The 24,286-nt window shown below is 41.0% G+C and overlaps 1 protein-coding gene across 8 annotated transcripts in view; it reads left to right on the top strand.

The window, feature by feature from the left end:
- Positions 1-24,286, top strand: part of Spidr (scaffolding protein involved in DNA repair) — a 257,628-nt gene that overhangs the window by 191,576 nt on the left and 41,766 nt on the right. For all 8 annotated transcript variants that reach the window (NM_001355731.1, NM_146068.4, XM_030249064.1 and 5 more), the window contains one exon: positions 18,583-18,723. In NM_001355731.1, the coding sequence (NP_001342660.1) occupies positions 18,583-18,723 (141 nt within the window). The remainder of the gene's footprint in view (positions 1-18,582; positions 18,724-24,286) is intronic.

The following is a 24,286-nucleotide window of genomic DNA, read 5'->3' as shown; positions in this document are numbered from 1 at the left end:
GGTATGGTCTTTAGATCCCTTCTCATTTATTTGTTTGTTTTTGCAAGTCCTGAAATAAAGTAAAATAAGTACTCAAACTTTCCGTACAGTACCAAGCCTTCAGGGCATCTACACAGTAGTTCTAGAAGGGGTATATTTGAGATGCACACTATCCAGGATTCCCTTGAAGGAATCCTGGGATTCCCATCCCAGGCTGAGATGGAACATGAAGCCAGGTTTGTCTGTGAACATTAAAGCTGACAAATGCAAGAGACAATTAGCCTTAATGAAAGCTGTACCCAAGTTATTTCACATTCAGAGTATAAGAAGTTATTTTGGGACTGGAGAATATAGCTCTCTAGTGTAGCACTTGATTAGCATACATGAGGCTACAGATTCAAATCCCAAGGTCATACTCACAAAAAAGGTATTCTCAACTGTTCACTCTGGTGAGAACCAACATTGCTATAGATGATTTTTAACTAGAACTAATTTCATTTGCTTATGAGCAATAGAGTATCTCAGCTTTTACCTGGCAAGAACTCTCCTGTCAAAACAGGTATCTATAAACAGCAATTAAGTAAATTAACATTGCTTTTAGCATGTTATTTCTTGATGAGTGAAAAACATTTGAAACAAAAGTCAGTCATCTTAGACTCTGATGAGATGAGAAAGAAAGTAAATAGTGTTCTGTTGTTCCTCTTCCTTCCTTCTGCAAGCCGGGCAACTAGGAAAGAGCCCAGTGTTCTTCCTCATGAAGGAGTAGGCCTTGAAAAAGAGCAGAATCTCAGGCTCCAGACCTTCTTCCTTGCCGTAGATATGGGTGTGTGTCTGTGTCTGTCTGTCTGCATATGGGTATGCTCATTGTGCCCATTGAGGTTGGAAGACAGCATCAGATTTCCTGGAGTGGTTTCAGGCATTTGTTAGCTGCTTAGAGGAGTAGTATTCTGGCCTCTGAAAGAGCATCACACCCTCCTAAACCACTGGTCCTTCGGCACAACCTTTTTCCTATCTTTTTAAGACTAAGGTGGAAATGACAAAAGAAGGGAAAGATAAAAAGATGAAAGCATACATCAGTCAGACGTAATACATGAGAAGTAAAGAGGAGGGTCTTTTCTGGTCACGTGACCCATTTAAACAAAGTCTAGAACTGCAGCCACTACACTGAGTCTGTTGTATCTCAGACTGTGTATCTGTGTCCTTGTCCCTAAGCTCAAGTCACTGCCATGGTTCCTGAGGGGTATGGACTGTAAAAGTCCTTTCTCACCTAGCACACCCTGGTCGAAAGGTCAGTATCACAGATGTGTAACTTCTCTATCTAATCAAAATTGTGATGAGAATATACTAACTAAAAAGATGTTTATTCTTGGGTTGTATTGGGACATCATGTTTGTGGTTTAAAAAAAAAGTAGTGATTTTGTTTACCAACATAGAGCCTAGAGATTTTTATTAGCAAATGCTATAATTGTGTTCAGTAAAGTTTTTAATGCCATTGGAATGTGTTTGAGAAGAGGTTAACTTTTTGTTTTTTGTTTAATTTTTTTTATTGAATTTAACTTATCATAAGTGTATGAGAGAGGCAGACAAAGACAGAGAATAGCTGGGCACATGAATGGAGGCCAGTAGACAAATACCAGGACACTATTCTCTCTTTCTCTTATGGGTTCTGGGACCAAACTCAAGTTTTGAGGTTTGTGTGGCAAGCACTTTTACTTCTGAGCCATCTCACTAGCCTAGGGTTCTCTTTTTACTTGTACTCTCTGTAGGTAGATATACATTCTATGCATTCTGTCACACATGTATTCTCATTATGTATGCCACCACAGTGAAATACCAAACAGATGAAAACTTCCATCTCCAGCTATTAATATGTTCTTTATTTCTCTAGTTTTATTATTTCAAGGATGTTATATAGATGTTGCATGGATGCATCCTTAACCACACTGTGGCTGAGTATAGCCATAGTTTATTTACATGCTGAAGGACATTTGGAACGACTCCAGTTTGTGGGTTCTAGAGCAGGGGTAAACTACAGCTAGCAACCATACAACCAAGACTCCTTTACAATATATCTGGTTCTACATTTGGATAAGAGAGAATATAAAATATGTCTTGAGCATGGAATATTGGCAATAACAAAAGGAAAGGTTGGTGGTTAACCCACCTTTTCTGAATAAGTGTAGTTACCACCTCTCATCAAAGTCCCCGCCTTACAACAGAGACATTGCAGAAAACCACAACTAGTTACAATGTAGAGATCAACAAACCATAGAGAACCCAACTCCAACTTGTACATCTTCATCACCATCCCCACATCTATGGCTCACTGAACATCAAGGAAGAGATGGCAGGGAGATTATAAGCATCAGAATACTAGAGAGTCTGATATGCAACAGTGCCTCCTAGAAATGGCTATATAAACAAAACTGGAACAATTTCAATGTCAATAGACATTTAACATACAAGGGAAGAAATCTGTGGGTCAAATGGGTCAAAATGATATGTTAAGATAGTTTTAACCTTAGGTTTGGTCTTCCCATTGTGTCCTGGATTTCCTGGATGTTTCAGGTTAGGAGCTTTTTGCATTTCGTATTTCCTTTGAGTGTTGTGTCAATGTTTTCTATGGTATCTTCTGCACCTGAGATTCTCTCTTCTATCTCTTGTATTCTGTTGGTGATGCTTGCATCTATGGCTCCTGACTTCTTTGTTTTGTTTTGTTCTGTTTTTGTTTTTGGCTCCTGACTTCTTTTTTTGTTTGTTTTTGTTTTTGTTTTGTTTTGTTTTTTTGAGACAGGGTTTTCTCTGTGTAGCCTTGGCTGTCCTGGAACTCACTTTGTAGACCAGGCTGGCCTCGAACTCAGAAATCCGCCTGCCTCTGCCTCCCCTAGTGCTGGGTTTAAAGGCGTGCACCACCTCGCCCGGATTGGCTCCTGACTTCTTTCCTAGGATTTTTATCCCTAGAGTTGTCTCCCTTTGGGTTTTCTTCATTGTTTCTACTTCCATTTTTAGATCCTGGATGTTTTTGTTCAATTTTTTCACCTATTTGGATGTGTTTTCTTGTAATTCTTTAAGGGATTTTTGTGTTTCTTCTTTAAGGGCTTCTATCTGTTTACCTGTGTTCTCCCCTATTTCTTTAAGGGAGTTATGTTTGTCCTTCCTATAGTCCTCCATCATCATCATGAGTAGTGACTTAAGATCTTAAAATCTTGCTTTTCTGGTATGATGGTGTATCCAGGATTTGCTATGGTGAGAGTTGGGTTCTGATGATTCCAAGTAACCTTGGTTTCTGTTACTTCTGTTCTTATACTTGCCTACCTGCCCTTGATATATCTGATTGGAGCCTGTTCTTCCTGTAATCCCTGTTGAGTCAGAACTCCTCAGAGTCCAGCTTTCTCTGGGATCCTGTGATTCTGGGATCCTGAGATCCTGAGATTCTGGGTGTGTCAGAGTTCTTGGCAGTCAAGCTTCCTCTGAGACCCTGAGATCCTGGTGTGACCAAGCTCCTGGGACCCTGGGATCCCTAAGATCCTGGGCATGTTAGAGCACCTGGAAGTGGTACCTCCTCTGGGGACCCTGGGGCTGTCTGCTGAGTTCAAAACCAAGATAAACCAGCACTGCCAACTGGAAGGAACTGGAGCCACTGGACAGGCAGGGCTCCTGTGTCCCTGCTCCTGCTGGCTCCAGGAACTCCTGGTTGTGTTGAAACAGATGTTATGTTCCACTCACCAGTGATCCTAAGATCCTGGACGTGCTAGGGCTCCGGGGGTTGGGGGACAGGGGATGGAGAGTCATCTGGGGACCATGGGACTGTCCACAGAGTTCGCGACGCCATCCAAAAGGAACCTGAGCCACTTGTTGAGCAGGGTTCATGGCCTAGTCGGACATTAATGGAAGAAGATGCCCTTTGTCCTATGAAGGCTGTACGCCCCAGTGTGGGGAAATGCCAGGGACAGAAAGCTGGAGTGGGTGGGTTGGTGAGCAGGAGGAATGGGGAGGGGATAGGGAGAGGGTGTTTTTCGGAGGGGAAATGAGAAAAGGGGATAACATTTGAAATACAAATAAAATACCCAATTAAGGAAAAAAAAAAGAATTGTTGTTACTCTAAAAAAAAAAAAAAGATAATTCTAAAACATTATGGTCATTTGATGACCAAATATGATATCTACTCTAAATATAGTATGATACTTACCTTCCAGTGATATGGTAGATAATGTCCAATTGCATGTGTAAAGTTCTTGCACACTCAGTGGACCCCTGTAACTCAGCCACAAGAAAAGTAATAGTGAGATTATAATGTGCCTGAGAAAAATGTCAAAGTCATGAAAGTGAAAGAAAGGTAATGATGAGGAGCTCTAACATTTGCAGAGGAGACCGACTTACAGACAAGATGCCATGTGAAGCTCTAAAGGCCATGCATGAACAGCAAGGTGACACAAATGGGGTCAGTGCCCACAAAGACTGTGTGGGAAGTTCTCATTTGTATGGAACAGACATAAACATTCTTGGAGATGCAGAGACTTCAGAAGGAAGTTCTCTGGTGTAATTTAGGGGAGAAATTTGAAGATGCTTCATTATTTTCTATAATTTTTACAAAAGTGATTGACAGATGTAAATAAAGCCTGTGAGCTCTAGGAAGTTGGCAGGAAGGAAGGTCAGTGAAAGAACTACTAGAGGAGGAGACTTGGCTAATCTGCTCATGGAAAGAACAAAATGATATAGGGTACTCGATAGTGAAGCAGATCTGAAGGTGTCTAGTGTGAGCATGAGTAATACCAGCGGGAATACACCAGTGGGAAGGAAGTTGGGAGGCATGTTATACAGGCTTGGCAGGCACCTTACAGGTTGAAGTAAGCAGCCTGAAGCAAATTCACACCTGGACCCAACCTTTCTAGAAAGAAGAGAGTTGTCATCTAACGGTGGCTACTTAGCTACCTGCTGTCTCTGGTACAGGAAACTGCATATGGTTTAATATTGAAAATAATTTATTTAAAGTACATTAAAACAATTTAACGGGTTTCAGTAATTTTGTTCCTAGAACTTGTATAATAACTTATAAGGTTTTCATTAATATTGGGTGCAGGGCTTGTATGTATGCATTTTACTAAAGCTGTTTTCATTTGGTAGAGTCAGAGAGGATAAAGTATATATGTGTACTTCATAAATGAGATGATTTATAAACCATTACATTAGACAAGTCTTGCTGGTGTACTTCTGTTTGTTTGTTTTTACAATTTTATTAGGTTCTTAACCTCTACTGCCTTTCCAACCGTTGTTGAACCCTAATCCCTTCCAAACCCCCAATAGTAGGTAGAGGACAAAGCTGAGAGGGGAAAGGGTGAATAGATCTATTTCAGCCAACAAAATAGACTACTTCCTATTGATTAGAGATATTGAATTTCTTGGGGCAAGTCCACCCTTCATCATCAGGATATCTTCACTTTTCTTTTTCTCATCTCTTTGCTCATGAACACTTGACTAACTGAAACAACAGCAAGCAGGGTCTTGTTGGAGCTCCAGAGAGACCCCAGAATTAAACTGTCTCACCAGTATTTGGGAGCCATCTTAGATCTAATGTCATATAATACAGATCAGGACTCTTTGTAGAGTCAGAACCTGTGATGCCTCGCTCTCCATCCCACTTTTTCCTTCACAAGTTGACCTCTTTATCCCTATGCCCCAAAATGAAGAACCTTTTGGTTTCTGAAGCAGGAGAGACAGAAGTCTGATCTTCAGCAGACAGGACTGTTTATTAACACACACAACTTGGGACAACCTCTCTCAGGCTACAAACTGAAGGAAGTGATGACTGTGATTCTTCATCAAGGAGGTGTGAGGGGCTTGGAAATGAGGAAACTGTTGTAGTCTACAACTGCCTCACCTACAATCTGTCTTTACAGAAATTGTGTGCCTGAGTCAAGACATACTATCACTTCTGGGATAACTGGTGACAGATCATCTCTAATATCATAGGAGTTGCTTAATGTTGTGACAGTGGTAGTAGATATGGAATCCTACCCGGTATCAAAACTATATGAACTATACATTTAGCAAGGAAAGTTTATTATTTGTTCCTGTCCAGTGGTACTGGAAAGTTCATACCAAGCATGGTGGCACATGCCTGTAATGTCAATACTTAGGAAACTGTAACAATGAGCTTCAAGTTTGAGGCAAGCCAGGGATACATAGGGAAATCCTATTTTAGTATGGAGAGAGAGAGAGAGAGAGAGAGAGAGAGAGAGAGAGAGCTCCTGTCACATTTTAGCAGGAAAAAATATGGTTTTTAAATGAATAAGAAACATTTCTGTAGAGCCGGGCGTGGTGGCACACACCTTTAATCCCAGCACTTGGGAGGCAGAGGCAGGCGGATTTCTGAGTTCGAGGCCAGCCTGGTCTACAAAGTGAGTTCCAGCAGCCAGGGCTACACAGAGAAACCCTGTCTTGAAAAAAAAAAGAAAAAATTCTGTATAGCAAAAAACCTGCTGTTAACATCTCTTCATGTTAAAAAGATAAACAGCAGGATTAAGTGTTTACTTTGAGCTCCCATGCCTGGCTGTTTTTCGAGAAAAGGGAACGCAGTGTCCTGTGTCTAGTTCCCAGCTGCAGGGAAGCAGCCCTCCTCCTGTCTTCTGGGGAGCTCCTCTCTCATCTGGGTCAAGCCTCTCCTGGCTCTTCCTGCTCCTGGGCCGCCCTTCTCTGTCTCTTGCTTTTTATGTTTATACTCCGTACTCCAGTTCCTTCTCCCTTGTTCTTGAGTTGATGCTTAGTAAAAGGTTCTGAAGTAGAGAATAAGATTTTGTAGATCCTCAGAGACTGCAGCCTCCGACAGTGACCTAGAATAGAACAGCCAGCCTGTCTTGATTCCGGGAATTCTTAGTGGACTGCTAAGAACTGCCCCGATCTCAGCGTAAACACCCACATGGTCACTTAATCTTCCTTCTTGGCAAATGTGCATGTGCTGACACACACGTCCGCAGTTTCCCTTGCTCCCTCTCTGTGGAGCAGTGAAATTGTACCACTGAATGAAAGAAAGAGAAGTTAGTTTAAAAGGAAGAGGGAGAGTTTGAAATTCTCAAAGGGATTAGCCTTTAAATACCCCTCTACAAATCTAACTTTTTTCCTTTGTCATTCATTTGATAGTTTTTGTTTTTTATTATATGTAATTTTTAAAGCGTTTTAAAGCTGCAATGAAGCTGATAAAGGCAAAAAATAAAAAGTTTTCAGGGTCTGGATATAGCTTTGACTGAATGCTTGATTTCTACACACGAGGCCCTGAGTTCAATCACCAGTGTATGTAAATGTGTGCACACATATACACATACACAGGAGGGAAAACATTTTTCAAAGGCAAACATTAACTATATAATAGACCTTTATATGTCTAGCATGTTAGACCTCTTATGTGTGTTCTTTTGTTTCTGAAAAGGATGATAAGGGTTCATAAATGTCACCTGCGTTCTCTTTGTTGTTGTGTTTCTTTTTGATTCGGTGTCTCACTGTGTATCACAGAGTAACTTTGGACTTGCTGTATATATCCCACAGTGGCTTCAAATCATGATCTCTGCCTTGGGCCTGGGATTAGAGGCTGATGCCATTGTGTCTACCACTGTGGCTGTCTCCTGATTGCGGAGGTTCTTCCTGGGTGGAACCGAGTGACTAGCTAGGACAGGGCCAATGTAGGTAATGCATTTCCAAGTTATTTTTGCTTTACCCTTAGCAAAACATTACATTACAAATAAAACCACAGTAGCTAAGGGGTGAGATTGCTGCCATAAAACCCGTCATCACAGGTTGGTTCAGGCAGAAGCTTTACGCTGCTATCATCTCTCTCCCTCTTTGCTTTCACATAAAGATTACCCTTCTATGAAGACAAATAAATGAATATCACTAGCAATTCAGATTGTCTAGATGGATGACAGAAAATAAGATTTTTGATTTGGGAAAAAGTATAAGAACTCAGGTGGTGGTAAGCAAGTTAAAGTTACCTGGATTGTGTGGGAGCCAGTGGAGTTGTGTTCATCAGCCACAGAGCACAAAGTTAAGTCTCTTTCCCAGGCCTTGCAGGCTTTTCTGTTCCACATGATAACAGCCAGAGACATGGGAACCTGTTTGGATAAGGGTGTTTGTTTTATGCCTCAGTACTATAAGAGTAGAATTTACTTATTAGAATGTTATTCCAAGCACAGAATGGTGAGCTGTCTGATAAAATAAGTCCAGTTCTGGAGCTCTTATTCTAACCATGAACATCTTACTACCTCCCTGTGAAACAGTTTTCTGTTGGTAATCTAAATTAATCATTACTAAAGATAGTATCCATCTCTCCTTCATGACAAGTGCTCACAAACAGTTCTGAGAGCTCCCGTGATGTGAGTCGGTGTGAATATTTAGCTTACCAGTGGCAGGGCAGCTAATGGACAAGCCTCAGTCCACTGCCCAAAATGGAGGGTTATTATGAGCACTACATCACACTAACTCAGAGCACAACTCTAAAGTGTCAAATCTTCTGACACACACCTCTCATAGCTTGCCTCTCTTATTTCCCATTATCTCCCAACCATCTAAAGATAGTGCTATTCTTGCTTGTTGTCTTCCAGGACACAACCACACAATATACCAAGTCTCTTCTGGGAATTCAGGTGTTGGTATCTGAGCTTCAGCCTACTCTAAAAACATATGAATATATAGACATCCTGGAACTAAAATCATTGAAACTCCTTGTCTTGGAAGGGAATCCACACCCACAGAGTACCCTGGTCACATCTTTGCTCGTGTTCCCTCTACCACCAAATTAGTCTAGGGTTTGTTTTGCTTTTAAGACAGATTCTCGATAGTAGTCTTTCTTCCTTAGCATCCAGAGTGGCAGTCATAAACCATTGTGCCTGCATTGAGCAGTTTGAATCTCCAGGCTCATAATGGCAAACTATTTGGTCCTCTTGGCTCTATGGGGAGAGATCTGACACAAGCAGTCAGGCAGACATATACTGTGGGAGTGCCTAGTGTAACACACAGTCTCTCTCTGTCGCCTATGGATCAAGATGTAGAACTCTCAGCTCTTTCTACAGTACTATGTCTGCCTGGACACTGCCATGCCTCCCACTATGATGATGGTAGACTAAACCTCTTTTAAAAACTGTAAAATTAAATGTTTTCCTTTATAAGAGTTGCCTTGGTCATGGTGTCTCTTCACAGCAATGAAAGCCATAAATAAGAAATGAGCATAAAAGAATATTTGTAGTAGTCATTTTATTGTTTGGGGTTTTTTTTGTTGTTTTGTTTTTACACCAGTAATATTTGGTTTATCTTAGGTGTCTGTGTTATTTCAGCTCTGATTCTTAGCCACTCATAGAGTCTCAGGTATGGGTTTTATCTCATGGAGTGTGCCTTAAGTCAAATCAGACATTGGCTGGTTACTCCTGCAAGTCTGTGCCACCATTGCCCTAGTGTGTTTTACAGCAGGACAGATTGAAGATCAAAGGTTTTGTGGTTGGGTTAGTGTTTACTTTTCACTTTTTTGTTTTGTTTTTGTTTTTTTGTTTGTTTGTTTGTTTTTCAAAACAGGGTTTCTCTATATAGCCCTGGCTGTCCTGGAACTCACTTTGTAGACCAGGCTGGCCTCGAACTCAGAAATCCACCTGCCTCTGCCTCTGCCTCCCAAGTGCTGGGATTAAAGGCGTACACCACCACCACCTGGCTTATTTCTAACTTTTTGAGACACCTCCACACTGATTTCCATAGTGACTACCAGTTTGCACTCCCATAGACAGTGAATAAATGTTCCCTTTTCCCTACATCCATGCTAGTTTCTGTCTTCTTAATATCTTTCTTTCTTTCTTTATTTAATCCTGGCAATTCTACCAAGGGTTGAAGATGAAATTATAAAGTGTTTTTCATTTGCATTTCCCTGGTCTTGTATTTTAAAACATTTTTTAAAATGTTTCTCAGTCGTGTATTATATCTTTTGAAATATGGTTCTATATATACTTTCTGTTGTGATAAAATGCTATAACCAAAAAACAGCTTAGGAGTAAAAAGACTTATTTTGGCTTAGAGTTCCAAAGGGATAGAAACCATCACAGTGTCAGAGCCATGGCAACCTGTAGGGAAGTAAGATGGCAAAGTCAGGAAACTGGCCATGTATTCATCTACGAACAGAAAGTAGAATGAGACTATCCCTTCTCAACGTTAGCCACTAATGACCGCTTCCTCTAACAAGGTTCTGTCTCGGAAAGTTTCCATCAAGTCCACAATGGCCCCAACATGGGAATCAGGTGTTTAAATATATGTATGGGAGACATTATCCCATTCTTATTCAAGCCTCCATAGTTGTCTACTGGAACTAAATGATGAGGTTTTTGGTTTTTTTTTTTTTTTTTTTTTTTTTGGTGAAGACAATACAATACAGAAAAAGCGAGCTAGGGCTGAGCCAGACGCCTCCTCTGCTGAGTAGCTTTCCCAGCTTGGGGGATGGGGATAATGGAGGAGAAGAGTCGTCAATGGTCTTTCCCACTGGTGGACCTCTGATGCTATAGTACCAACCTGCTGGGGATATGTGCCAATACTGGAACAATAGTATCACCGGTACAATAGTGGTATGACCATTCGGGATTATAGAGTATTTTCCCTTGGATTTGAGGTCCATTCTTGAAGAGAAAATTCATGCCTAATATGCTGTACCTAGTATTTTATAAAGCCTCACTGCCAAGGAGATCAGACTTAGGGATGTGGAAGCTGCTGCTTTACCAAATGGCCATGATGTGAAACTGTCTCTAAATACTTGTTGGTTTTTTGTTTTTGTTTTATTTATTTATTTTATTTTTTTTGAGACAGGGTTTCTCTGTGTAGCCCTGGCTGTCCTGGAACTGACTCTGTAGACCAGGCTGGCCTTGAACTCAGAAATCCGCCTGCCTCTGCCTCCCAATTGCTGGGATTAAAGGCGTGTGCCACCACGCCCAGCTAAATACTTGTTTTATACCATAGAATAATGATTTCAATATTGGTTAGAGAAGTTTCTTTTTGCTGTAGGCATTGGATAATACAGAAACTTAAACCTGACCAAAGTACTGAGAATAAATAAATCCTAGTTAAACAGGCCATCTATGTTATCTATGTTATCTGTCTCCCTATGCCCAAAACTTATCCAAAGAGAGGGAGAAGGAATGTAAAAACTGGAAGATAAGAAGAAGGCTGTGCACTAGTCAATTTCATGTCAACTTAACACAAGTCAGTTAGAAAAAGCTTCTATAAGACTTGCCTGTACATACATTTGAAGGGCATTTTCTTAACTAATTAAGAAAATGAGATGACCCAGCTGATGGGGGATGATGCCATCCCCTGGGCACGTGGTCTTGGATCATATAAAAAAGAAGGCTGAGCAAGCCAGTGATCGGTGTTTCTTCTACCACCTCTGCATCAGCTCCTGCATCCAGACTTCTGCCTTGAGTTACCTCATTGACTGCAAACCCTAGGATCAAATAAACCCTTTCCTCCCTCCCAAAGTTGCTTATGGTCAGTGTCTTTATCACAGCAATAGCATCAATCCTAAGACTAATGTAAAATGCTTTCTTCTGGATATAATATACCATTATTCTCAGGGACTCACAGCACATCTGTAGGTTATGTGCACAAAACTGAGCCTAGCAACAGTCCGGCATGGATGAAGAAGGGGCTCATGAGGACCCACCCTGACTGAGAAGGTTTGGCCAGTTCATGGCTACTAGGAACCTGTGCTCATGAAACAATTTTCCTTAAACTCAGTGAATTATTTAAACAAACAAAATAAGCAAACATATGGCACATGCTACAATCCAGCACTTGGGATTGAGGTAGGAGATGAAAATTTCGAGATTATCCTCAGCCACACAACAAATTCAAGACTAGCCTGGGCTATATGAGATCCTGTTGTCCACATAAAAACCAGAGATCTTATCTTTCTGGTTTTTTGAAACAGGATTTCTCTGTGTAATCCTGATTGTCTTGGAATTTATTACTCTAGACCAGGCTGAACTAGAACTCAGAGATGCACCTGCCTCTGCCTCTGCCTCCTCTGCCTCTCTGCCTCTGCCTCCCAAGTGCTGGGATTACAGGACCGCATCACCACCACACGGCTACAACATTCATCTCAAAGAGAGTAAGAGGTGATTTATTCTACTAGAGCCATTATGAGTGACCACGGCCCAGGGACACAGATGTAGGTTATACCAAAGTCAATGTTCCAATGCAGAAGCAGTTTCATAAAGTTTTTATGGTTTTATAGAACAGAGAAAGTCATAAATTAAGGCAAGTTTAAAATATATTGGTGGGTGGAAAGGCCCAAGGTGCTTTCTGGTGACATTTGTAGCTCTCAGGATAGTGAAAACTAGTGTTCAGTTAATAGCATCTAAGAGGTGCTTAGTATATTTTATCATGATGTGTTAGTTCAGATACAATATATGGCAAGAAATGGCATCTTAGAAGGCTAAAAGTAACCCAAGATAGAGCGACCAGCTTCTGAACCTACAAAACCCTGTCTCCAAAGTTCTGAGATCCCCAGCAGAATCTGCAAACACAGACTCCTTCTGGAGGTTTTGTTCTCAGCCAGACAGCCTCGTTTCAGGGATGTTTGTTCGCACTGTTACAAAGGAAAACAAACAGAATCAGAAGTGAAGAAGCAAAACTGGCATTGTGAAATGATTCCATTACAAACAAGGAAAGTTAGTAAAGATGATAGGTCATAGATGTTCAATACACGGCTTAGCTATTTTTCATTTACCCACAATATCTGACAAACAAAATTATCATTTAATAAAGCAACTAAATCCATAGAAAATCCAACAACTGACCTAATGTAACATGTGCAAGAATGTTTTAGGGAGAAAAAAAACCCTTTTTAAGCTTTGATATCAGTTGTGCTCACTAAAGAAAGATTTGCACACTGTGCCATCGACTGAACCCAGCCCTATGTTCTGTGGGTAACTTTCCAGTGCTGCCTGCATTAACTTCTGTTACTCCCATGTTAAAATGAGTAAATTCAGGCTCATATACGTAATTTTTGCAAGGTCCTAAATCTTTGACAGGATGCTGCTTTGCTGGGAAGCCATTTGAGTTCCACTCAACATTTGTAGTGGCTCAAGAAAAGCAAGCAGATCATGGAATTTTTTTTTTGCAGAGACCTGTGCCAGCATTGGATTTTTAGAGATAGTGTTTCACAAAGAGGAAGCATTGACAAGTAGGTGGAATTCACTGTGCCCTGTAAGGTAACTGCTGTTGTGGAAACCCTCTTCAGGTGTGAGCCAGCTCATCCCTAAGCCACAGCTCTATGTGGAGGTCAGTGAGTGGGAGAGCACATCCAGCCAGCATGAACTAAGGGGGAACGGTACTCAGAGCAGGGGCCTGGAGGCATGACCCAGGCCCATATAGCAAACCAGGGCAAAAAAACAAACAAAAGTAGCCTCCAGCTCCTTTGGCTATTTGAGATAAAAGCAATAGTCAAGTAAACTAGGAAAGAGTAATATCAGTTCCCCACCTGTCCCTTTGTAGTATAACCAAGAAAGAGAACTTTATATTGGGTTTCATAGAGATTTTAATATTAACTTTTTAAAGAGTAAGGTTTAGTAGGCCTATATCTATCTACTAAAGGGCCACTTTGCTGCTATCTTCCTGTAAGAACGCTGAGGGCCTTCTTAATAAATGCAGCCTGAACGTGGACCTCCTTTCACCCCCATTCCCCCTGCTCTCCTTTAAAGGAAACAGAGAGAAACCCTGGATATAGAGGTAGCTGGGAAGTGAAGAAACATGTAAATGACTATGACAGAAAGCGAGTGTCAGTCTAATATAAAAGGATATGGGTTCATTATTTCTCTCACAGAGACAATAAAAACAACAGAAGGGGCAGAAAAAGCATGACTAGATTTTAAATGAAAAACTAAATCTTACTGAGATATCTATATCCATCTCAACAGGCCAGCATGTTTGAGAGTACAGAGGATCAATAGTGTCATGAATAATTTCCAGGAATTGGTAATCCTGAAATTCACCAGAGAGAAACCAGGTTTATGGTTTTGAGCCAAATTTGAACCAAGGTTTAATTAAATACTGACAAGGATTCTGTTCAGGTCCACTCTTGGGAATCCCAGCGAGCCACATTTTATAGGGGCTTTTAAAAGGGTAAAACCACAGGGCCACAGTATTCCTCAAGTGGCTTTGTTATTTTCCAAAAGCCACTGTTTCCAGCATTCTAGGAAGTTACCTTGTCCTTAGGCAGGTGGGGCAGATAGATGACTTTGACACTCACAGAATCTGTAAGGTGAGCGCTCCTAGATTCATAGAGTATTTAAGAAGGAAAAGATAGTCTCATGAACACACATACCATACCAGAACTTAAATTACCTCTCTCTCTCTCTCTCTCTCTCTCTCTCTCTCTCTCTCTCTCTCTCTCTCTCTCTCTCTTTCTTTCTCTCTCTCTCTGTCCCCCCCTTCCCCTTCCCCTCCCCTCCCCTCCCCTCCCCTCCCCTCCCCTGTAGCACAGCCTGAGGGCAGGGGCAGGGATTTCCCACATGAGTTCACTTAGTGTTTAGTATAGTTTTCACTATCCTGGGTTTTTGTTATTCCAAATGAATTTGAGAACTGCTCTTTCTAACTCTATGAACAATTGAGTTGGAATTTGATGGGGATTGCATTGAATCTGTAGATTGCTTTTGGTAAGATGGCCATTTTTACTATATTAATCCTGCCAATCCAGGAGCATGGGAGATCTTTCCATCTTCTGAGGTCTTCAATTTCTTTCTTCAGAGACTTGAAGTTCTTCTCCTACAGATCTTTCACTTGTTTGGTTAGAGTCATACCAAGATACTTTATATTGCTTGTGACTATTGTGAAGGGTGTCATTTCCCTAATTTCTTTCTCAGCCTGTTTTTCCTTTGTGTATAAGAAGGCTACTGATTTGTTTGAGTTAATTTTATATCCAGTCACTTTGCTGAAGTTAATTGGTTTAGGAGTTCTCTTGTGGAATTTTTGGGGTCACTTAAGTATACTATCATATCATCTGCAAATACTGATATTTTGACTTCTTCCTTTCTAATTTGTATCCTTTTGACCTCCTTTTGTTGTTTAATTGCTCTGGCTAGAACTTCAAGAATGCATTGGGAGAGAGTGGGCAGCCTTATCTAGTCCCTGATTTTAGTGAGATTACTTCAAGTTTCTCTCCATTTAATTTGTTTTTGGCTATCGGTTTGCTGTATATTGCTTTTATTATGTTTAGGCATGTACCTCGAATACCTGATCTTTCCAAGACTTTTAACATGAAGGGGTGTTGTGTTTTGTCAAAGGCTTTTTCAGCATCTAATGAGATGATCATGTGGTTCTAAGGACCCAACAGAAATGACATTAGCCAAAATACCCAACACAGGGGAGATAGAACCTGGAAAGACCATATCCAGTGGATAGGCAGAACCCCTGGTTGAAGAATGTGGCCACCCACCCATCTCAAAAAATTTAACCCAGAATGTTCCTACCTAAAGAAAATACTGGGACTAACAGTGGAGAAGAGACTGAAGGAAAGGTCACCAGGGAGTGCCCCACCTAGGTATCCATCCCATCTGCAAACACCAAGCTTAGACACTGTTGCTGATGCCAAGAAGCGCTTGCTGACAGGAGCTTAGTCAGGCTCTGGCCTGAGCAATACAGATGTGGATGCTTGCGGCCAACCATTGGACTGAGGACGGGGAGCCTAAGGGAAGAGTTAGGAGAAGGACTAAAGGAGCTGAAGGGGATTGCAGCCCCATAGGAAGAACAATAATATCAACCATACAGACCCTCCAAAGTCTGGAGGGACTAAAGCACCAAGCAATGAGCACACATGGAGGGAAACCATGGCTCCAGCTGCATATGTAGCAGAGGATTGCCTTATCTGGCACCAATGGGAGGCAAGGCCCTTGGTCCTGTGGAGGCTTGATACCCAGCATAGGGGGATACTAGAGCGGTGAGGTGGGGTTTGGTGGGTGGGTGGGTAGGAATACTAGAGTGATGAGGAACACCCTCATAGAGGCAGAGGGAGGGGATAAGGGGCTTGCAGAGAGGAAACTGGGGAAGGGGACAACATTTGAAATGTAAACAAATAAAATAAGCAATAATAATAATTTTTTAAAAAACAAAACAAGTCACTGCACTCCTCTGTGCAATTGCTCTCCGGAAAGTGGAGTGGGCTTGCCCTCGTCCTGCCCACTGGTACTGCCCTTTTCATGTTTGCTCTCAGCTCGCAAACTAAGTTCTGGCAACATCCCCACATATACCCGTAAGCACACTGTTTGGATGCATGTGGAGATTTCCCACACTAAAGTGAGTGAGTTTGCTATGTGAATAAATGTAACTTTACTTTCTGAAATTCTGTTAGTTTTGTCAAATCTGCCAATCCATTTTTATATCTTCTGTCATAATCCCTCAATAGGTCTGTTCCTCAGACTTATTCCATAGACTCACTTATTTTTTGTTTTTAATTACTTTAATATGAATACATTTTTTTCTATTGCAAAGCAAGTGCTCTGTTGATGAGCTTCTCAATGGAATCTAGAGCAGCATTTCTCAATCTTGGAGGTCCAACTACTCTTTCCACAGGGTTATATAGCCAATATTTACATTATGACTCGAAACAGTAGCAAAGTTACAGTTATGAAGTAGCAATAGAAGTAATTTTATGGTTAGGTTCACAACAAAATGAAAGGTTCTAGCATTAGAACCGCTGCTCCCGAGTTTCCTGTGCTGTGCATGAGGCTTCGTGGGGAGTCTACATGTTTTCCCCATGTGGATGAGGCTTTATCATGGAAGCCAGAGATTCTCTCCTTGTGAATAGGATTTCAGGGAGTATAGAGCTTTTGCCCTGAACACGGGGCTTCATCGTGGACCCTAGAGTTTTTGTTCTTCTGAATGGAGTTTCTGGGCCTAGAGATGCTGTCCTTTGCCTTATTGTTTTGTTTGCATCTAGTTGTCGTGTCCTCTCTCAACCAGCAAGAACGACACGACCACCAGTCCTTCTAACAGCAGTTTATTCAGTCTTCATCTTTCTTCTTGTTTATATCTCCCCCAAACCCTGGGCCTCTCACTCTTATATACTCTCAGTTCCCATCCACTCACAGCAGGCCATGTCACCTCACCAGGCACGCACCTTCAGCTAATCAGGGCAGCAGGGGCATATCTCCACCAAAATGGATTCGCCAGTATCCTGGTACACCTGCGTAGCTCTCATGATGGTTGTGGCTTATAGTCAGGTGAGGAAGTCAGGTGCAAGTCATAAGACTTAGCTGCAGTCCCTGGCGCCTTTGGGACTGCCGCCACACCCGCTCCTCACATCTAGTATTTTCCTTTATATAGCAATGTACACTGACAATTTTTTTTATCCTCCATGAAATCACTTTTGAGAATGTGTCACTTTAAGTTGGTCTTTGTTTACCTAAGGTGGAAGTAAAAAAAAAAAATTAGAAACTTACTTATAATGGGCTTCTATGAATGCTGGCCTCTGAACTTAAAATTGGGAGGATCATCCCTGGCTATATATCATATTCACATGGCTTCCAGCTAGGGCAATGTCTCATTGCTTTTGTCAACTTGGCATAAACCTAGACATGGCTCAGATGGGGAAATCTTAAGTGAGACAATACCTCCATGACACTGGACTGTAGGCAAGGCTGTGGACTATTTTGTTCATTAGTGATTGACACAGAAGGTTCCATTACACTTAGTATCATCCCTGTGCAGATGATTCCAGGTTCAATAGGAAAGCTATGTCAGCCAAGCAAGACGTGAGAAGTAGCCATTAGGAATGTGCCTCCATGACCTCTCCTCAGTCCCTACCTCCAGGTTCCAGTCTTGAGTTCCTGCCCTGACTTCCATGGTAGACTTACCTGGAAGTGTAAGATGAAATAATACCTTTCCTCTCCATGTTGCATTTGGTCACTGGGTTTTATCACAATAGTAGTAGCCCTGTCTAAGAATGACCTTGATCTTTCGTTGGGGTAGTATGCATATCTATGATTTTTGTGACTTCTCAATGAGCTTTCACTTTATCGTTCATTCTCAACACTGTGTACTGAAACTCTTTCCACTGTTGAGCATCCACTCGGGAAGAGGACAGAAATGAGGAAAGATGGCACGTGGTCTCTGGAGGATAGTCATCTTTATCAGCTTTTCAACCACAATGGCTAGGGGTGCATGCTAAAAAATATTTTTGTCAACTGTGTTTTGTGGCTAGTGATCTAAATACTTGCTTGTACAAAATGAAAACAAAGTTTGGCAAGATGATTCAGAGGGCAGAAGCAGCTGCTGCTGCTGCAGAGCCTGACAATTTAAGTTCAGTCATCAGGACTAATATGATGAGAGGAGACAGTAACCTCCCACAAGTTGTCTTCTGACCTTCACATGTGTGCTAGCTCACACACACACACACACACACACACACATACATACATATACACACATACACACACACACATGCCACACACTTTTAAAAAAAAGTGTACTTGAATCCAACCTCATTTGCCCTTACTCATTATTATGAAGGTGACTTTAGTAGAGTTTTGGGAAAGAAGACAGGAACCTTCTTGATTCTCAATTAGAAAATAAATATTCTGCTTTTTACAGGTCCTGCCTTCTAGTGCAGGATGCCTGTGGCATGTTCGGGGAAGTGTTCTTGAACAGCACCCTCTGGAAGAGCAGACAGTTAGAAGGGAAGTCCTGCAGCATGTCGGGAGTGAAGGTTCTACAGAAAGCTACAAGAGGAAGGTAAGAACATGCTGGAAGATCATCTACTTTATATAATAACAAATAATAAGCAAACTTTTTGGCTTTTATCTCAGATTTTTATTTTTTAAGACAGTAAGCCAGTACTGCTCATACTTGGATTCTACAGTAAGACTGGCAGTTAAGTGACCATACAGTGTCCCTATAGAAACATAATTGATAACCAAAATAATTAAACACCATTCTGATTTATATTTTGTTAAATTAAAAGAAAACACTTAATAACAGTATATCACATGTATGAAGTGAAATGCCTCTAGTAAAAATATTGATTGTGGTGGTTTGAATATGCTTGGCCCAGGAAGTCACACTATTAGGGGGTGTGGCCTTGGTAGAGTAGGTGTGTCCTTGGTGGAGGAAGTGTGTCACTATGGGAGTGGGCTTTGAGACCCTCCTCCTAGCTGCCTTCAGATGAAAATGTAGAACTCTCAGCTCTTCTAGCACCCTGCCTGCCTGAATGCTGTCATACTTCCCACCTTGATGATGATGGTCTGAACCTGTGAGTCTGTAAACCAGTCTCAATTAAATGTTTGCCTTTATAAGAGTTGCCATGGTCATAGTATATCTTCACAGCAGTGGAAACCCAAGTAAGATCATTGCTGTTACTATTATCTAAATGTTTAATTTTTTTTTAAGTCCTCTCATTTCTAGAAATTAGTACATTCTGGTAATAATATTTTTACCTCTTTGAATACTGTTTCAAGTTAAGATAGTTTAAGGATAGCAAAATTTGCAGCAATAACTGTTTAGGATTAGTTTTAACTAGAGACCTAGGTTAAAAGGAAAGGTTTCTATCAGTCCAGATCTTTCCACTGGTCCTACCTCATTGGCTGGCCAGAACTTTCAGCATCTTGGAACCAGCTGATGAAATCTGACCATTTAAGTCATAATAAAGAGAAACAGAAAACAAAAACAAAAATAAAGATTTTTAAAAGTTGTATGTATATTTTACTTCTTGACCCTGTAATTGAAGATTTCTTGTCTGTAGTTTTCTAAAGTATGACTGTAAAAAAAATCTCGTTAATAGTACATATACATGAAAGTCTAACTCAACCAAAAGACATAAAACTTTTTTTTTTCCCTTGAGACGAGGTCTCACTACGTAGCCCTGGCTGACCTAGAACTCTCATATATGTAAACCAAGCTGGCCCAAAACTCACAGAGATCTACCTGCCTCTGCTTCCTGAGTGTTGAAATAAGTGAAACTGTTTTAAATTGTCAAGTATTAATGGTGTTTTCTGTGTGTGATAGCATACCTCTGTAATTCCAGAACTTAGGAGGTAGAGATGGGAAGATCAGAACTTCAAAGCCATCATCAGTTACATAGTTTGAGGCCAGCCGAGGCTACATGAGATCTTGTTCTGTTGCAAGTGCCGTGGCATCTCACCTTGAACAGTTTGAGTAGTGGGAGATGTCATGGTGTACAGGCTGTCCACACCATGGTTCTTGCTTCATCAGTAATCATTTTATTCTGTACATTGGAAGGAATAAGGAACACATCTTTTCTTAAGTATTTTTAAATTATTCTTTGTCGAGTTCATAGATGTTTACAATGTTCCTCCATCATATGTTCCCCTAACTCTCCACGCCCACCCTCAGACATTCGCAACACTTTTCCTTCCTATCCTGAGAACGCCCTCCCCCCACTGACTCCAACTAGTGCTGCCCTCTAGAGTGCTCACTCATCTTCCTACTGACTTATCTTGTTCAGGTCTGTGCAGATAGCCATAGCTGCTGTACGTTCAGAAGTACAAGGGCTATGTCATGTCCGGAAGGCGACATTTCACAGCACTCCTCCCCACCCCACAACTCGTGTGTCCCCTCTTCCATGACTCCTGCTGGGGTGATGTAAAAGTCCAGTTTAGATAAGAGCACAACACATCTGCTTAGCAAAATGAAAGCAGTGAGATCCATGGCAAGGTTTGCAGCAGTGGGCATGGATTTCTTCTGTGGAGTATGCCGCAAGTCCAGTGTGATAATAGTTGTTGTCTTAGTTGGGGTTACTGTTGCTATGATGAAACACCAGTATCCGAAGCACCTGGGGGTGGGAAAGGTTCTATGTAACTGTTCATCATCAAAAGCAGTGAGGGCAGAAACTCAAGCAAGATAGGAACCAGAGGCAGGAGCACATGCAGAGGCCATGGAAGGGTGCTGCTTACTGGCTTGTTTCCATGGCTTCCTCAGTCTGCTTTCTTAGAGACTCCAGGACCAGCCCACGGATTACTGGGCCATCACCCATCAATGCCCTATATGATGCCTGTAGCCCATCTTATGGTAGCATTTTTTTTCTTTTCTCTTTCTTTTTCTTTTTCTTTTTGAATTCATTTTATTATTTGACAGATACGAGTATTTTGCCTGTGTGGATCTGTGTGTACTATGTGCCTAAGGAGGTCAAAATCAGGCATCGGATCCCCTATAACTGGAGTTACAGACAGTTGTGAACTGCATTGTGAGTGCTAACCCAGTCCTCTGCAAGAATAACAACTGCTCTTAACTACTGAGCTAACTCTCCAACCCTGGAAGCATTTTCTTAATTGAAGCTCCCTCCCTGCAGATGACTTTAGTCTGTGTCAAGTTAACATAAAACTATCCAGCACAATTGGTTACCTCTGAGATTCATGCCACTGTTTCATCAATGAGCATATCTAGGAAGAAACCTTTTCTAAAAAAGTATCCTATAACTAAATACCATAAACAGTAAATCTAAGGTTCTCAAACTCATTGTTGCCTTTCTTCAAGTCGCATAGTACTCCTTCATTATTGATAATTATTTAATTATAGTAGTACCTGAGCTTCTAGTATCACTCCATTAAGTCCGTTACAAGTCAGTTACATTCTGAATCGTTCGTTGACAGCAACTTTTCTCCTTTGTATGATGACTACCCAATATGACCATTCTAAGTCATGAACATCCATTGCTATTTCTCCTGGCTGGCCTCGTCTCTGTCCTGGAAGCCCTTCCTGTAACACCTTGCAGATGAGTGATGGATCTGTCTGAGAGTTTATGGACCTGGAAGAATTATGTTCCATAAATAGATTTGCTATAGGATAAACTTGGAGCAGATATTAGAACATCCTATCTGTTATGCTTATGTGTCTTAATAGCAATTACCTCCTTTTTTGTATTCCTACATTATAGTGTAATTACACTATACAATTCCGGGGTAAAAGTGAAGATTTATTTGCTCAGGCATTTGGAAAGCGTATCTAGACATAAGACAAGCTTAATTGGGCATATGAACCCCATTCTTACTAAAGTCGACCCTGACTTCAATCCTTACTCTAATATTTTTATGAACACTTTTCAAATCAGAACACTTTGAAAACTGAGAGTAGGTAGATCAAATATCTACAGTTAGACTCACTCCAGCAAGGCTGCTCTGGTCAGAGTGCCTCATGACTCAGTCTTGAGCTGCTACCTGGCTCAGGATAGCCCAGAGAGCCCCTCAGGCTAGAGACTGTGGGAACACATTGTGGAAATTCTGATACAGATAGGCATAGCCAGGCCTGAGACCAGGGATCTTTGCCTATGTAGAATTGATGTTCTTCCAACATCATGTTATACACGTACTTTAGAGTTGACATAGTTCTTATGTGTTACTCTGGGAGGATCAATACCATCTTTAGCATTTCAAAGGAAATGGGCTTTCCATAGGGAGTGTCCAATAATCCAGATAATCCATCTACAAGTGATCCTCCTAGGCCTCACTCATGCTCAGTGAGTGAGTGCTCTCTACCTACATACCACCTTACCAAAAAATGTTTGAATCCTCTTCCATATTTAACTTACTGGCAAAATACTTGATGCTTTTAGGAGTTAGGACTCATTTCTTTATTTTATGCATTTCACTTTGCTTCGGCATGCAGCCATCCAAATAAATATTTGGAGTATCTTTTTGTTCTTTTGGAAGCTGTGTTTCTTCAAAACAAATTACTAAACACTTTTGGAATGTTGGATGTTATAATTGCCTATTAGTGACATCATCCACTGTCGGTCATCCACCCATAGCCCGGAAAACAAGGTAGTGCGTCTTTTATGCCCCCTATTGTGTTTGTTAGCAACCCTCCTGAACTCTAACAAAATGCACTACTTGTAAACCCTAACAAAATATGACTATTTACAAAAATGTAGGTCAAAATAATTACATGTCCAATTACGATATATAGAAAACAACTGTTTTTAAAACAGTTCTAAGATACTTGTATGGTTAAGCTAAAACATACTGTCTTTCAGATCTGCTGTAGCAGATTTCACGTGTCTACAGTTTTAGTAACAGAACACCCGTCACCCCTCATTGCCACAGACAGACCGGCTGCTGCACTTGCATAAGGAGCTCCCCGTGGCTACTGCCTCACGCAGGAAGGTTTACTGAGCCACAACCAGCATAGTTTTCTGACCTTTTTTTAACTGAAGTGTCTATACTTACTGGTAAGAGTAAGATGAGTCCAATAACCTCCATTTAAGTTCAGACAAGTGTACGGTGTCCAAAGGCATCCTGGCGAGCTGTGCTACCTGACTGGCTGCAGCTCTGCTTGTGCTTCCTTTACATGATTCTTGCTGTGCTTGGTCCAGGTCCCTTTTCCAAAGCTCAGCCTCTGACTTTTCTTTTCCTGAATGACTTACACATCAGGTTAGCAAGCCAAACAGAGAGCTCACATTACTTTTACATCATATTCTCTATATGAACTTGGTCTTTATTATCAACTCTTTAATTTTAAATTGCAGGGAATGTTAAGGAAATGGGCAGGAAATCTGGAACGTGTAACCTGCAAAAGTGATAGGCAGCAAATGCAAATTATTTCATGGAGCAGGAGAATGGGGGAACTTATTTCAGTTCACAGTCCTCTAAGTGTTTGGGTCAGGCATGGTGGTGGCACTGATAAGTCCAGCACCGGGGAGTCAGGAAAGTTGATCACTGCAAATTTGAGGCCAGCCTCATGTACACAGTGAGCTTCAAACCAGCTACAGATCCTGCTTGCTTATTTTTGGATAAAGCATTAGGTTTTGCCTAAATATGATTAGTATTTTGAATTGTTATATAGTTGCCAATGCAGGAAGTGTTGTACAAACTTCAAAATAGCAGAAGTATGTTTGGTACCATTTCAGAGATCACATGACTATTCTGTCCTAAACACAAGCCAAACTTTGTGTAGTAGATTTTTACAAAACTCAAGTGAACAATTCAAGCAGCAGTTTTAAAAATCAAGCATTCTAACAACAAAATACAGATACTCTTAATGTGGTACTTAAGTGCTGAAAAATGATAGGAAGATATTAAAAATGTTTTCTACAACTATATGTCTCTACATGTTCAGAATTGTAGCAAATCTGAATGTTTGTAAGTGCTGTAGGACATTGCAGCATACAGAATGTACATGTGTGTTCAGCATGAAGGCTTCTCTGAGGTTGAGCACCCTAGCACAGGAAAGCACTGCCAGGAACACCTCATTCATTTTTTTGTATTTGATTCAAAACTAACTTTGAATGTTGACCACTCAGAAACCTTTTCCTGCTGTCCTATCTCCATAATACTCAGTCAGTTAG

Source organism: Mus musculus, chromosome 16 (genome assembly GCF_000001635.26).
Source record: "Mus musculus strain C57BL/6J chromosome 16, GRCm38.p6 C57BL/6J".
Classification (NCBI taxonomy): Eukaryota; Metazoa; Chordata; class Mammalia; order Rodentia; family Muridae; genus Mus; species Mus musculus.
The sequence above is the reverse complement of the archived record's forward strand: the minus strand, read 5'-3'. Positions and strand labels throughout refer to the sequence as shown.